At 36.7% G+C, this 16,977-nt stretch overlaps 1 protein-coding gene across 1 annotated transcript in view; it reads right to left on the bottom strand.

The window, feature by feature from the left end:
- etfdh (electron transfer flavoprotein dehydrogenase) overlaps nucleotides 1-14,169 on the bottom strand; it is a 26,326-nt gene extending 12,157 nt beyond the window's left edge. The window contains exons 1-11 of the mRNA XM_042492765.1: nucleotides 13,948-14,169; nucleotides 13,049-13,207; nucleotides 10,593-10,822; nucleotides 10,300-10,381; nucleotides 9,024-9,142; nucleotides 7,794-7,871; nucleotides 6,845-6,991; nucleotides 5,741-5,881; nucleotides 3,712-3,855; nucleotides 1,537-1,705; nucleotides 153-335 (exon numbers count right to left, since the gene is read on the bottom strand). Coding sequence (XP_042348699.1) covers nucleotides 153-335; nucleotides 1,537-1,705; nucleotides 3,712-3,855; nucleotides 5,741-5,881; nucleotides 6,845-6,991; nucleotides 7,794-7,871; nucleotides 9,024-9,142; nucleotides 10,300-10,381; nucleotides 10,593-10,822; nucleotides 13,049-13,207; nucleotides 13,948-13,978 — 1,483 coding nt within the window. The 5' untranslated portion in view covers nucleotides 13,979-14,169. The remainder of the gene's footprint in view (nucleotides 1-152; nucleotides 336-1,536; nucleotides 1,706-3,711; nucleotides 3,856-5,740; nucleotides 5,882-6,844; nucleotides 6,992-7,793; nucleotides 7,872-9,023; nucleotides 9,143-10,299; nucleotides 10,382-10,592; nucleotides 10,823-13,048; nucleotides 13,208-13,947) is intronic.
- Between the last annotated feature and the right edge of the window lie 2,808 nt (nucleotides 14,170-16,977).

Here is a 16,977-nt window from a genome sequence, read left to right as displayed (position 1 = left end):
CAATTTGCAGAGGTTTTAAAGGGTTAAAATGACTCAGTCAAACATGAGCTTTCATGTAACACGATGATTATTATTCTTTTTGTCTACAAGTGATCTTTTTTCCTGCTGTTGCACCATGAGAGAGACCAACACAGAGATTCTGTGATACTCACCACAGTGTTTGAGTGTCCACGGCTCTTTTCCTCTGAAGATCCAGTAGAAGACTCCCGTGTAGACCATGCCACCGTACAGGCCAAAGTAATTGTGGAAGGACGGCCTGATGTTTCTTACTGCGTGCAGCTCTTTCCACACCCACGAATTCTTCAAGCTCTCAGCGTATTCAGGTACATGGAGTCCTGAGAGGATTTAAAAAATAAATAAACAAATTCAAGGATTTCATTTCTGCTCTGCTGCTGTCATGTTTACGTTTCTACACATTTGTAGCACAAAGCCTTGATTGATTTTGCCCTTGCCGAGTAAAAATTTGAAAAAGAATGACTGTATTTTGTCATATTTGTACAGGTATGAAGGTTAAGTTTTGACGTTAGATTTCTGTGAGGCAGCTCGATTAAAGCAGAATATTTCATTCAATAAATACATGTTGTGAATTTTGGAAATGATAACATCTATCTTTTTTTCAAGATTTTTTCAGTTTTGCACTTGAAAATGCTCTGAAGTTACTGGAAATGTTTGAATAACACAAGTGATCAATGCGTCACAGTCAACACTGGAATAAAATTCTATAAATAGTATAACACTAATAGTATTAGTCTGGCCTAATCTTTATCTGCAGCTGTGCAGAAATACCTGAATTAAACAGAACGTACAGTCGTGCAAAAGTTACAAAAGGTTAAAAAAGAAAAGAAAAAAACATGCTGCACAGAATTTGAATATCTGTCTAGAATTAATGTCAACATTATGAATTAAACTTCAAAGCTTCAACAACTATTTGGTACAGATCTACAACTAAGAGTAATGAAGTCATTTGGGTGAAGTCAACTATACCTGAAAGAATTTAATATTTGTAATATTTAATATTTTGTTTCCCAACTACTGACAATTTGTATTTAAAAAGTCTATTCTTGTTCTAAAAAAATTATTAAAAAGATTTCATAAATAAGTCACTGCAGTGCCACAAAGACCATAGATCCTTTGGTCATGACTCTTGAGATTGTTCTCAATGACGATTTTATGACACAGTAACAGTTTTTTATTGATATGACTGCCAGAATTTGTCCCCTTTGTTAAGTTTTCTAAGGTTGCTTTAAAAAAACTCATATGAAAAGAGTTTATTACTTCATTTTTTATGGCTGACAAAAGTTACAACATCTGACATTCGACCTCTTATAGCTTTTTTTGCAGAGTTTGATCTTACATAACTTCAGAGTTAATGTCATTTTCCCTGTGAGATGTTACCAGCATGTTATTTACTTCCTGTATAGCATGGTTTCTAAATTTCACTGACCATAACAAGCTGCAACCCATCATGCAGTATCTGGAATGAAATACATACATGGTGGTACTATGATGAACACTACTGGGTCTTAAATTCGGTACCTGCTGTCTCTGACTGCGGGTCCTCGGCTGTGACTTTGGGGAAAATGGCCTCAGCAGCCAGCATGCCGCTCTTCATGGCTGTGTGGGTGCCTTTGATCTTTGGCACGTTCATGAAACCGGGGCTGCAGCCGATCAGCAGCCCTCCAGGGAACGTCAGCTTTGGGATGGACTGGAGAGGAAGAGGAGAGAGTTCGTGCCCATTTGCAATTTTTTTTGCCATCAGCTTGCTGAGATCTTAAACTTTTACAGTGAAAAATTCTTCTGAGTGACCTCCTGTTAGTCCTTCATCCATTTTCTTGTCACATTTTTTCCTAATATAACAGCACTTCATTAGTCTGAGGAGAAAATTACTCTATATTTTAAACAGCTGATATTACTTGGCTGTGAATTATGTTGATAAGGAGAAAAACATTCTAGTTTAATCATTTTTGAAATCATATTCCAATCTGAAATCTTTGTCCAATAAGAGTGATATCACTTATAGATAGAAATTACTGATTACACTTACTGATAGATCAAAAGACGTTATCGGTCCTTGCCTTAAGATTTTCAGAATAAAAATGCACTAATAACTAAAATTACTGCCTCTGCCAACCACACACCACTGCAGCACAGAAGATCTATACAACAGGTGAGTAATGGCCAAAAAAAGTGTTTTTTGCAGAGCACTACAATGTCACAGTGAAGGTGACCTTTGACCTTTTGGAAATAAAATGTCATAATTTACTCATTTCGTCCTCTTAGACATTTGTGTGCAATTTTGTCAGAATTCATGTATAATTTCTTTAATTGTGGTCAAAACATGTTTTGTGAGGTCACAGTGACCTTTGACTTCAAAATTCTTATCAGTTCATTTCTGAGTGCAAGTGAACGTTTGTGCCAAATTTTAAGAAACTTCTTCAAGGCTGTCTTGAGATATTATGTTCACAAGAATGAAATGGATAAAAGGTCGCAGTAACCTTGACCTCTGTCCACCAAAATCAAATCAGTTCATTGTTAAATCCAAGTGGACTGTTGTGCCAAATTTTTAAGAAATTCCTTCAAGGTGTTTTTAAGATTCTGTATTCTTCTGGGACCCTCAAGACATCAGGAGCCGTCCCAACACTGAGGACAAAACATGGTGAAGCAGCATTTTGTTATCATGCAGCACAAACCTGGAATAACCTGCCAGTTAATGCTAGAAAAGCCTCGACTCTGACCGGTTTTAGGTCAAAGCTAAACATTTTTTACACGGCCTACTCCACCAAACGAATGACTGCAAACTTTTTTTAATCTTGAGTTTAAATCATTTTAAATAATCTTTTTAGCTTTGCACCTCTTGTTTGCACTTTTAATAGGGATTTTGATTTTTAATAATTCAGTAATATCTTCTCTTTTATTGCAATTCTGTATCCTTTATTATGCTTTTATATTTTTATTGCTCTGTAGAGCACTTTGAATAGCCCTGCTGTATGAAATATAACTATACAAATAAAGCTGCCTTTCCTTTGCTTTGCCATTCACAAGAATGTGACAGATGAGGTCACAGTGACCTTGACCTTTGACCCATGACCACCAAAATTTAATCAGTTCATTGTTAAGTCCAAGTCTCTAATCTGTGGCTTTTGATGATTCCTCCATCTGCATCAGGCTGTCCATCACATTCTTGTGAAGGCAATATCTTGAAAGTGATGGACAGCCTGATGCAGACGGAGGAATCATCAAAAGCCACAGATTAGAGAAATCAAACCGACCACTTCAAATACTCAAAGATGCTTTTGATGTAAATAATAACTAAACCAAACACTCAGTAATCTATCAGTGGTAGCAAAAACATTTCAATAAACAGATCTAATTAGCAGCTTGTTTCAACATTGATTTGCTTGCTGAGTAAATTAGATTCTAAATGACTTCTGCTGATGAATTTTTGAACATCCCTGTAGAGAAATTGCCTACTTTAATGGAGTCACACGCAACAGTTTTCCCCGTATTACACAAAAATATTCTTCCAGTACGTCTGTCGGTTTCTTCAGTGACATAGCTGCTCTCACATTCAATCTTTTGACATTTAGATTCAGTCAGTTTTAGGGTTTGAGCTAGTTAACAGGTACATGTGATGATCAGGTTTTCTGCCAGTATGCTTATTGATAATGATAATGATAATGATAATGATAATATCTAACACAGACATATTACCTGTAATCCTCCCTCGTTCAGTGCCCTGGCTCCGTATGCAATCCTGGTGCCTCCCTCCAGTGTGGGAGCTACAGAGGGATGATGCTTCCAGCGCTGAAACTCCCTGAAGGGGCTCAGGTAAGGGTTGGTGTAGTCCAGACCAACCTGGAGTGGATAAAAGTGCCAGTCATTAAAATAATAGTAATAATAGTAATATAACAAACACAGCAGACAAATATGGGTGAAAGGTTAATCATTTTCTCAATCTAATGTTGCTTGGAAATTAATTCAAATTCAATACATTTTTTCATATCTTGTGTTTGTGTTGCATCTTTGCCGTCAATCTAGAACAATGTTTCTCAACCTCGTGTCAAGGATTCCCAAAGTGATACACATTAGGTCACGGACCCCCATTTGATAAGATTTTTGCTACAGGGACCTCCATCTGAGAAGAGTTTGGTTATTAGACATAATTAAGACCATATTTCTATAGGAAATATTTGTAGAGGAAGTGAAACTTGTCACTCAGTCTTTTGATTCTTATTCACATTTGGCTCACTTCTATAATTAATCTTTTTTAAATGTTTTTTTGGGGGGGATTTTTGCCTTTATTGGGACAGGCCAGCTTAAGTGTGAAAGGGGGAGATAGAGGGGATTGTGATAAATAATTTAATAGTGACAATAAACATTTCCCCATTTTTCTAAGGAACCCTTCGAACTCCCTCAAGGATCCCTGAGGGTCTTTTTCTTTTAATCAACTTCAATGCCCCTAAAAAACTGGCTTCCTACTGGTCCAAACACATGGTCCTGATTTATCTTTAGTCATTAGTTCAATCTCCACAAATTGTAAATAACCACATATTCAAATTTATTTAACAAAATATAAAATGTTGATCTAAAACACATAGAAATAAAACTTTTTGCAAGAATAAACAAAAACGGCAATTCAATGTACCTACAAAATACTGTGTTTTTTTGTATCACTTGACATGTTCACAGTCACAGGTCCATTCAGAATGGACCCACTTTAGGACCGCGAGCCAACAATTTTGGAACCACTGCCCTCGAACAAATTTAAGTTACAGGATATAATCTTGAGAGGCATGACTTGTCTTTATATAGCTAACAAAGTTCACGATGCACGTCAGTGGATGAAACAGACAAGGTCAAAAACCTCTGACGTCCTCTTAATTTATCTTGTGATGAGTCTGAAATCGCAGGAAGCAGGGGAAAGCTTTTAGTGGCAGGAACTGGAGGACTGGTTGGTCAGGATACTAAAACACAGCTGAGAATATGGGCCTTTAAAAAATTGTCTGGCAAAGCTCAAGAGGATCTGTAACAGTGGAAGCAACTTTCTCAGTCCATGAGTGCAGAATGGCAGAGGTATACATAATAATTTAAGCTTTTATTTTTGTTATGAGGGGTATTGCAAGTAAACAAATGCTAAATGTGTAACCTATTTGAAATGAACCACTTGAAGCCTGAGTAAGTTGCAAATAGTCAAGAAAAAATGCTTTAAAATTGTAATAATTCTGTTAAATAATTTTAAATTAATAATTATGATCAATATAAGCATACTTTAGTTTAAAACAGTGTCCCTAGCTTTTTTTTTTAAATTCCTCTTTTTTTTTATACAAATTGCAGGACATTTCAAGTTGATCATTGCCTTTTCCCCATGTTTTCAAGACAATAAACCACCACAACTCAGCACAAGAAAGCGATGTTGTTCCAGGTTTTAAAGGGTCAAACATATAACAGATTAAAGGGTTTGGATACTGTAGGCACACACACATACATTTTGTGCTGTATTCTAATATGATAATCTAATGTACATTTACACACTAGATTTCACAGTTAAATGTAAAGGATCAAGTCAAGGTTTTATTTGTCTTTCCTCTGCAGGATAAAATACAAACAAGTGATAATGTAAAGCTGCCAACGGCATGACTGTTTATTCAAAAGCTCAAGCTGCAGTTATTTGCTGCCGGTGTGACTTTCAGCTGTTATGTGTGTTAACATCATTTGTCAGAATGTATTCAAAGCTGCTCACCACAAAGCCCAGCGCCACCAGTGGCTCTCCCTCATTCAGGTGATACAAAAAGGATCCTCCATATGTGTTTCTGTCCAGGGGCCAGCCCACTGAATGCTCCACTCTGCCCGGCCTCCACTTCTTCTCATCAATCGTCCACACCTTTAAAAAAAATTAAAAATAAAATATCCATGTCTGTGAAAACGAGGACGCTTCACACGTCCTCCTCCCGGCAGCTCAAAAGATCTCTAAAATCAGCAGTTTCAATTCAGTATCTGACTAAATGTCTCCCATTCTCTTTTGCCGAGTTATGATGCTGAGTAAGGGCCAGAAAATGTTTTGTGAGGTTGCAGCAACCCCGACTTTTGACCGTCAACCACCAAATTTTAAACAGATCATTCCTCAAGTCCAAGTGGATGTTTGTGCTAAATTTGAGGAAATTCCCCCAAGTGTTTTTCACCACGATAATGAAAAGGATTCAGGATCACCTTGATATCTGACCACCAAAATCTTTTTAGTTCACCCTTGAATCCAGGTGAACGTTTGTGCCAAATTTGAATACAATTTCTCAAGGTGTTCTTGAGATATCACGTTCACAGCGACCCTTATCCTTGACCTTTGATCACTGAAAACCAATCAGTTCATACATAAGTCCAAGTGGGTATTTGTGCCAAATTTGAAGAAACTCCCTGAGGGTGCTCATGAGATATTGCATTCAGGATAATGGGACAGACGGAGAGAACACACAAAAACATAATGCCTCCAGTCACGCCGATCATGCGCAGAGGGTCAAACAGCGAATAAAAGTTATTGACTCCTTTAAATTCGTCCATTCAAACTTTCCAACTCTGCTGTACAAGGGCGAGCATGCCATTTTAATTTTTGGAACTGTTTTTTAGTGTGACTTGACGCATGAATTCACACCAGATATTAAACGCAGTGTTAAATCTCCAGTGTCGAAACAAAATTACCTCAACAACCCTTTGATCGTCTCCTCAGGACAGACTTTACTCATTAGGAACATCAGTCAAACCAGATTAAGGGGAAACTAAATTAAGGCCACAAGCAAAGTGACTGATTACTCTCTCCAGCATTAGCCTTCTGTGTGTGGTACATGATTTTTACCTCCTTCAGGCCGATGGCGTACGTCTGAGGTTCACAGTTCTCACGCAGGTTGAATTGCTTGTAAAGCTGCTTGGCCAAGTGTCCGTGACAGCCTTCTCCAAACAACGTGACTTTAGCATGGAGCTCCATTCCTCTCTCAAAAACATCCTGAAACAAGGACACATATTTTAGATTGGGTAATTTATTTAGAAACTTTTATTTGTTCTTAGTTTATATTCCTCTTTTTTCTGTAAATAATAATGTAAAATTATTGATGTTTGATTTTGGGTATGTGGGTGTACGCATATATGTTTATATATTTAAAATAATTGGGAAGCTGTTGATTAAAATTCAGTTTATGGAGAAGGGGTTAAATATGTTTGTACTTCTTCTCACTCCTTTTTGACTGTGTAAACCAAGTCATCATGTGTTTGACCATTTATTTTGCTTTATGTTTTTCATTGTCTGCAAATATTACTTTTCTTTTTTTGTCTGTGTGCTTGTTTACATAATCATTTCTCTATTTTCTCGTACATGCTTGAAATTAAATCAAATCAAATTAAAAAAAGCTACATAAAAAAGATACATGTACAAAAACATAAAATCCTACTTTCCTAAAGAAAGTTTCTAAATGGAAATGCTAATTTACTGAATGATGTACACAACATAATACTGCCCTAGTATACAATAAACTGCTACATGTAACAACATACTGCATTATACACTATTGTTATATGACTGAATACATTTTTTTTTTTTTTTTAAAGATGGTGCCCCTTTGAAGGATAGTTTCAAGGAGGTCAGTATATAGACATGCTTAAGTGATGTGTCAAAACAAGTTCTTGTGCTCTTACTGGTTTATTTCTCCTTTATGTACTTTTTCATAGATGTTTCTGATGTATGGGAGCTTTCTTATGTGGGATCAGCTGGACTGAATTATTAAACTAATTTGTTCTGTTCTGCACAATACCTTCGGTGAGCCGTCTTTGGCGATGCCTACGTCGTTGGTGGCGATTCCTTTTACACTTCCGTCTTCGTGAAACAAAACCTTAACAGAAGCAATATAGATACAACACTTTGAACTGTGAATGTGTTAATTAAAATGACACAAACCGGAGCGCTGATTATATTGTTATACGCTCGACAAATGACGTGCACTGATATAGCTCAACCTATAATAGTTGATACAATCATTATTTAAAAATTCAAGTGTTTGTCTGTAAATGATTATGGTCTTTTAGATCTTTTGTGACCATGCATATTTTTTTAACTGGTTAACCATTTGTCCTCTTTGCATTAATTATGGTGGGGGACAAGAATATGAGGTAGCCCAATTGTTGTGTTAGCATTAAATAACACATCTGTATCTATTCACAGAGATAATCACATGCATTACAAATGTGCATAAATCTACATTTAAATAGTGACATGGAATGAAACACAAAAAAACGTCTTAATTATACAGATGAGGAACGTTTACTCAGGGGAACCCAGGATAACCACATTAGTGTGATATGCCCAGCTGAAACTTTTAAACAAAATTAAATTGCACAGTATTCAAAATAATTTTCCAACCTCCACCCCTGCCCACCAATCAGTGTATTTGTTGTGTAAGGTATAAAATTAGAATTGGATCTATATGTTATATTAATTTTATTCATATTTTGTTTATTTCTTTATTTTACCTTTTATATTTTATTTGTGGTTTTATTATTTTCATTGCCTCTGCTGTCGTTTTTATATTGATATTTTACATCCTGCATCTTGCATTATTTGTCCTCAACTCAAGCCTACTTTCATCTCACTTGTGTTCAATAGGACTGTTTTGCTTTCTATTGTTGTATTGCCATTTATGTATGCCATTTCTGCTTTGCTTTGTTTGTCAAAGCTCTTTGTAAATGCAAAGGTGCTATATAAACTAAGGTTTTTATCATTATTATTTACCCCCTTTTTCCCCCTTAAATAACAATACAGACCATAGATAGAAGTGCTTCTTATGGGTTTTTGTATACTGCGATTTGCATCGATGCAATAAGCATTGATTAACTAATATGAATATAAGAACATAACCATAGCATAGGTTTTGTCAATTGTCGCATTCATAACATTTCTTAACTAAAGGAAAAATGTGTTTAAGGGTTTGGGATTTGTATCACAAACTGTCATACAGTGCATCAAAGAAATTCAGAGGAGGTCTCACCTCAGCTGCAGCGTATCCTGGGTACAGCTCCACTCCGAGCTCCTCGGCCTGCTCCCCCAGCCAACGCACAAAGTTCCCCAGCCTCACTATGTAGTTACCATGATTCACCATGGGCAGACCTGCAGGCAACAAGATAAATCTCAGCCCAAAACCACTGACTGTAATGTTTCCACCTTTTTTGTCAAGACACACTTTTCTTGATAGAAAGTTTCCTCAGTTTAAAATTTTAGTGGTTTGGCATCCGCTATGATTATATTCAGACTGCGCCTTTGAATAATGTTGCATCTTTCTCTCGTATTTATTCAGAAATATAATATGTCTGCACACTCTAAACACCAGCACTGAAATCTAGATGCATCCACTCTGTTCGTTTAAATTGCCCTGCTCTGTTTGGAGCACAGTCATTTTTGGAAATGTCACAAAATCAGCGAAGCTCATCTCAGACCAAAGAAGTGCAACAGGATGAGTTGAAAGCTTTCAGCCACTTGCAATGTGTCGATCTGCAGCGTTCTGACAACCTGCCAGTTTATATCAATCTCACTAGACGATACAGTGTATTGTCTCCATAGCAACAAGTCTGTACTTCTGACTTCCAGCTTTTCAGGCTTATTTTCCTCCAACCATTGTTTATTCTGAATAAACTGACTTGGCATTAAGCTGTTTTACAGAAAAGCCCTGAATTCACATTCAGTGGATTAAACGGACATGTATCATTTGATAGCAATCGCAATAAAACAACAGAGTCCATAAAAACAAATAACCAACGGCAATGCCTGCCAAGAGGCATAAATAGCAATAAAAACAGTAAAAAGATGATTAAGTGAATTAATGAATGAATGATACATAACAACAACAGCAAAAAAACAACAAAAGACAATAAAAAAAACTATCATGTCTGTGAATTAATCAGAGCAGGAGCACTGTACAATAATAATATCATCTAGCGTACACTTAAAATGATCTACTGACACATACCTGTCTAATTTCATTATCTCCTGTATCATCTTCCATTTATTTGGTGACCCCCCCCCCAATAAATATCAGTTTATCAAGCTCAGTAGTGAACTGAGGAATTTCAAGTAATAAAAATTCCTGTGAATGTGTGTGATGAGAAATGGATTTGATTTTTAAAAAGACAGGTGAGGTAAACAGAAGCTCCCCTTATTCAAAGGTGATGAATGGCAAAAAAGCTCTACAGACCACCGATGTAGGTCACAAAGTGAGAGAGCAGTTCAACATTTTTCTTTCAATTTAAATAGAATAAACAGGATTTTACCTGGCAGAATGGGGATGGGGATTCTGTGTTTCTTCGTTAAAATGCTGAACACATCTTCTGTCACTGGAGTGTTCAGGGGTGCCTGAGGTAAAAGCGCAGTGTGTTTTGTTGAGAGTTTGACTTATCAGGAATTTGTGAGTACATGCTGTGTTCCAGTTAGTACAGTATGTGTAGCTTTGTTAAATATAGCACTGCTGACGAACAGACGAAGACAATAACATGGAGCATCTGAGGTAACCATCTAATGAAAGGTAAGGCACACACCAACTCTCACTGTTGAATAAGACACTCACCCCTCGTTCCTTCCAATCAGGAAAGAGTTCGTTGAGGGCGGTGGGCTCCAGACAGGCACCTGACAGGGTGTGTGCTCCAATCTGAGACGCCTTCTCCACAAGGCACACTCGCAGCTCCTTCTCGTGTTCGTTAGCTAGCTGTTTCAGACGGATGGCTGCTGAAAGACCAGCAGGGCCCCCGCCTACTATCACCACATCGGCCTCGTCTGCAAACCTCTCCATTTCGACCCCTGGAAAAGGGACATAAGAGAGAAATGCTGAGGAACAAGAAAGGCACTGCATTCTCATTTAGCTTGTAATATTTCAAAATGATAAGTAGAGCTGCATGTGGCACAAAACTTGACAGGATAAGTGAGGGTTCATTTTATGGTGGGGAGATAATGACAAAAATTGTGAATTTAAGAGTTATCAAGCTTTAAAAAAATATTACATTAAATTAATTTTCTACTTTCATTGAGTTATTTTTTTTTTCAGCATCAGTACTAATCAGGAATATCAAATATTCATTAATTTTCAGAATTTTAACGCTTTAAATGAAAGGTTTTTATCATGATGCCACTATGTTTTATATGAAAAAAAGAACACATACACAAAAAATAATTTTTTTCAATTTATCACATACAAAGTAAATTATTTTTATTTTCACAGCCTGGTATATGTCAATGATTTGCAGCAACATTGATTTTGACATTGCACTTCTCATGGCATGTATTTTCTTCATAAGCCAAACATGGTTAAAAAAAGACGTCATCAGGTAGAAAATAGTAAAAAATACAAAAACCCAGAAATAATACAGTGCATGTTTTTATGCTTTGATGGCTTTGGGATCAAAAATTGCAGTTTGAATGGGGTTCAACAACACTTTTTTTTTTAACCTTATGAATGCCACAATTTTGTTTACACAGTGTATTTTAGGCTTATTGGGGCTGAGCTGGAAATTCCAAGATTAAACAAAATACACAGTCATACAAATGTTTATGCCATATGCATGAACACAGCCAAAATGATCAAAAAGTAAAGAATGAAAAGGGCGTTAAGTGCGCCAAACGGTCTAAGGGTTAAAACAGGCAAAGAAAAAAAGACTTCTAAAATCCTAAATCCTAAAAGTGGTGTTCATTTGTGAAAATGAACATTTGTTTTCCACAGAGCTTATTTGCTACAGTCATCAAACATCCAACGAGGAAACCAGGGCAAAACTAACTTCTGTGTCAGCCTACAGTAAAACGCAATCTCCGGGGCACTCTGTCATACAAAATGATATAGGCCAAAATTTAAATTTTAAAAGGAAATCATCAAATGAAGGGCATAAAAAAGGTTATATTTTATTAATGCTTCAGTTGTCGAGCATGTCTAACTGGCATGAGCACTTTCATTAGATGCATATCATAAGTTAAAAGCAAACTATAAGCTTTATTGTGCTGCAGAAAAATAGACAAACATATAATCAATAGCCCTGTCCACATACAACTCAGAACTCTGGCTAATGGATCATCCTATTATATGAAGACAAGGTTACTTTTACTTAATGTAAACACCGTATCCCATGTATGGGCAAGAACAAGACTATTTTCATGACAGTGACATGGGAGTGTGCATAAAGATGTTTTTGTGTCTAGGTGATCAATTAGGTTTTGAAACTGGTGAAGTATTTAGAGAGTGCAAAGAAAGTGGTTGTTATGTAATCACTTGAGGCATTTAGGCTACGTCAATATACGCCCACTTAAGTTGCTTGTTTTTTAACAAATAGGCTCAGATTATTATTCATGGTGTCTGACAACATTAGGGAAAGGATCCCTACAGAGAAAGACCTTTTTGTTAAAGAGTAAGATCATTTTTGTTTAACCAGGATCAGCCACAAAATCACCATGGCCAAAGCTACTGCACTTCATTTATATAAAAAGTAATTTTAGTGTGTATAGAGGCAGCACATTTTTACATCTAACTGGGTGAATTATGGGTTTATCTCAACCAAACCAGAGTTGGTGATAGTTGGAACAGTGGAAAGACGAACAAAGACGTTTTTTAGATGGTTTTTACTGTTTGTGTCAAGTACTGATTATTTGAATGGAGTCTGCTGGGTTTGGCAATTGCAATCTGTGGGGGAGTTTCTGATTAAACAAAAAGGATCTTACTCTTTCTCAAATATCTCTTAAATAATGTTGGCAAATATTTATGATAACAATCTGAGCCTGTCAGTGGCAAAAACTAGCACTTTTAGTGGACAGACATTGATGAATTGCAGCCTATTTTGCAGCTGCAGCACTCTTTCTAAATAGATCACATAAGACACAAAAACATGGGTAAATAGGGTCCAAGTTGGAAAAAAACATTAAACCCTTTAATGACAGGACTCAAAGAAGATCAAGCTGCAAAGAGTTTTATTGGATGTTTCAATCACCACAATGGCCAGAAGAAGCCTTGATTTTAAAGCTACTTTAGGTAGTGCAGGGTCTTACCTTCCCATCTTGAGTCTTTGTCTCTAGGATGGATAGTGTAGTGTGTAGTGATGCGGGTTGTTGACACTGAGGAGCACGTCCGCCTGTTTAATGCTGTGTACATCTGAGGGGCAGCATGATCTGTCTGTACAGTCTTCAGTGCCCTGATGCACCTGTGGGCTGCAAGAGAGAAAACAGCACCCAGTCAAAACCAGCTGAAACTGGTGGGCAGCATGTGTCTGTATACCATAAAGATAGTGTGCTCACTGGTTTGGTTAACCCTTATCTGGTTACTAAATAATACACATTGAATAATGACAAATAAATGCAAGCATTAACAGTGTAGGTGGCACAATGTAGCAAGGGGAGTTGTGAGAACATGACACCTAAACAAGATCAAGAAACAGCTGTAGATGTGGCTAATTAAGTGAAAATGGTAAGCAGCTGTGACACCAGCAGCAGTAGCACCATGCTAGCTAGTTTTTTTTAGACCACCGCTAAGCTATAGTCAAAGTGACCAAACATCTTTTTTAGGAAGCAAAACACTTCCCATAACTCCCAAAACAATGATTGTCGACTAACAACAGCAGTACATTTCTGAAACAGCGTAATTTAGACGTAAAACTACAGACAAGGGCACTGTTCAAGTGACCTATATATTGGTTCAACTTTAACCTACATTTTAGCTTAATGCTAACACATAAATGCAGCACTGTTTGGCCACGCTAGCGTTTGTTAAAAGCCTCAAAACATATTAAGGTACGTATAAAAATAATTTCCACTATCTATAACAGACTGTAGTAAGCATATCAATGTGTAGCGACATCTGTCAACACTGTCGGTTCAAAAAGTTACTAGCTTCGTCCACGTCAAACACAGCAGGCTCTCAGTGTTAGCTAACTAGCCGTTAGCAGACCTACCTTTACTTGTATATCTGCTAGCGGGAAACATAGTGTGTCAGCTCGTGCACGCTCACGAGACACCAGCGGTTTTTCCTTTTTTAAATGAGCAGAGTTGGAGTCGTGGTGTCGTCGCCTCGTAGCCAGTGAACAAGCTTGTGTAACCCGCCTGCTGGGCAAACAAATGTTGAGCGGAGACACCTTACAAAATACGTCTCATAACACAGACACTCAGGAGCGTCAAAAGCTGCGCTGCTGCTGCTGCGCAGAGAGGCAACTGCGCAAGCGTAGATCTCTATACGCCTCTCTGTCTGAGCTCAGGTAAATGTGAGCTGCTGATGTTTAGGAATCTGGTATTGTCTAAAGTCATCCCAGGACAATGTCTAGTAGACAGTGTCTACCCGTTGACCATGCCTAACTCAGAGATTAGCAGGGACACTTAATTTGCTTTGCTTGGGGGCCACGCTTGCAAAATGACTGGAGGCCAGGGGCCTCTCAAAGCAGCCCCATACATTTTTTTATTGATTTTGAACATTTCAAGGATTTTAGCATAATTCTAGGATTTTAGAGTGTTTTTTGAATGTTAAGATATTCCTAAGATTTTAGGTAATTTGCAGAATTTAAGATATTCCTTGGATTCAGATGTTTCTAGGATTTTAGGACTCTACTAGGATTGAAGGACGTTTCTAGGATTTTAGCAAGTTTCTGGGAATTTAGGACATTTTGACGACTTTTGGAAATATCTCTGACTTTTAGATATTTCCAGGACTTCAGTCACAGCAGCCTCACATGTGTTTCTAAGGTTTTCGGACATTTCTAGGAATTTTCCAATAGTAATGTATGCAACTATTTTATCTGACCGCTCTTTAAGAAATGGGAGATTTTTTAAAGGAAAAAGCACACATATTACATAATTTATTATAGCCAGAAACTGTAAAAACAGAAATTATCTCTGGATTTTTAAAATTTCAGACATCCTTGAGCACATTATATGTGACGAACGCTTCTGTCAGTAAAAAAAACATGACTACATCTAAACTCAAAATAGTGGTATTTCATCCAAATGCTTTATTTCGCATGTCTCATTAAATAGGGCCAAAAATAAACTGTTTGCACAAACTAGCCAGCATGCACAGCAGGAGAGGAAAAGCGGGGCTTTTTTCAGTTTTGTCCTAAACTCTTAACTTTCAAACATCGAAAGGTAAGTTTTTAAAATCTAATAACTAATTTTTGGTGGTGGAAGGGTCATGCCAAGGGTCAAAATATTTGTAGCCTCAGAAGAATAAAAAAAGAAAACAGAAAAAAAACAAACTGAACTTTTTTACATGTATTTTTTTAATTATCACTTTGACTTATTCAATATTTTTTAATTTGTCAGTTATTATTTAATTTGTTTTATTTTTTAACTAATAAGATAAATAACCAATAAAATGTAATAAATAAGTCAACAAGCCGATTTGGGGCACAGATATATTTACTGTCCACAATTCAAGAAAAACAAAAATACAATAAATATTGTAAGACACAAGTCAATACAACAAATTAAATAACATGTTTAAGAACATTTCCCTCCCATCAATATATAAAGCCTGCAGACATTATCGATATATCAAGAAAACCACTGGCTTCTTTTTCTTTTCAGCGTGAACGGGGATGTAAACACAAATGGCATGTACAATGTATTCACATGCCATAGATGTAACTCATTTATTCTCTTATGGCACATTTGCTGTACATTCATACATTTACAGTGTCTGAAAAGGTTAATTTCCACAGGAATCAGTAGTTATTTGAATAAAGTATGCACAGACGAGTTTATGATGTCCTCACTGTACAGATCTGAGTGTAAAAAATGTGTCCTGTAGCGTAGCGGTCGACTGAGTCCAGGTTCAAACCCCCAGACCAGCTGGAGGATTTTCTTCTGCCCAAGTGAAGTACATTCTTGGTTGAACATACTGAACACATCTCATACATTACATTCAATATTTCCATAAGATATTTTTTGGTGGCACAGGCAACACAGAAACACTTTTAATGGACTAAAGACCAAACACAGAATAAAAAAGTAGGCATTTAATTCCTCCTCAGCAGACTGAATAAATGCTAAAATTCAAATTACCTTGATTTAAACATGTTCTTTGCAGCAAATACGGTACAGGAGATTGAAGTGGCACAGTGCAACATAAAATGTATTCTGAAGTGCCTATTCACTTGAAAAGTGAAAGGCATAAAACAGGGCTGAATCACCCCATCAAGTTCTTCATTAGAAGTGTCTATAATGATTTAAGTGTAAAAAAATAACAAACTTGAATATAATCTTCATTCTGTTCATGTATTATTTTCTGTCAAATTGCTCACAGTTACCTGAATTCTGATGCTTCAGAGACTTTAGTTGCGCATTTTTGAGTTATGGCTGAGTGTCCCCATAAGACAGGCCAGAGTAAGACAATCAAAACTACTATGAACTTACTGCAAAGTTCAAAACAAATGCAAGTTGTGGTCCTTTTCTGATTAACGTCAGATAAATTGTGAGCAGCATAATGAGCTACGTTAAGTGCATGTTTAGCATGATAACACTCTGTAGTTTAATTTAGCCACTTGTTGGCAGCCGCCTTTATTAAGACACGTAAAGGCTTCAAAATTTACGAGTGCTGTATTTACCGAAGTATTTTATGTCATAGAGCAAAATGTGAAAGTATCTGTTAACCACAGACTTCATTTTAGGCCTCTAACCAAAAACCCATTCAAAAAACCCAGTGATTTTGAGATTGGTGCTAAAATACTAACTAATTTCCATGTTTTAAGACTCTTTCCTGCAGCACTCTATAGGAGCTGAAGTTATTGGATTCCAACATATTATCTTGTCTTATCATTGTTTGAAATTATACATTTTTTCCTTGCCAATAATATAGTAGATTAATATTCAGCTCAGAATATGGACAGAAATCCGATCTTTCAGAAAGACGCCCTCTTACACTGACATTAAGTCTTCATTAGAGGAGCTGTACTGCTGCATAAGGGATTTTTGCAGCAACTTCATCCATTGCCGTG

This window comes from Plectropomus leopardus, chromosome 9 (genome assembly GCF_008729295.1).
Source record: "Plectropomus leopardus isolate mb chromosome 9, YSFRI_Pleo_2.0, whole genome shotgun sequence".
NCBI lineage: Eukaryota > Metazoa > Chordata > Actinopteri > Perciformes > Serranidae > Plectropomus > Plectropomus leopardus.
This window is presented reverse-complemented; position numbering and strand designations above follow the sequence as displayed.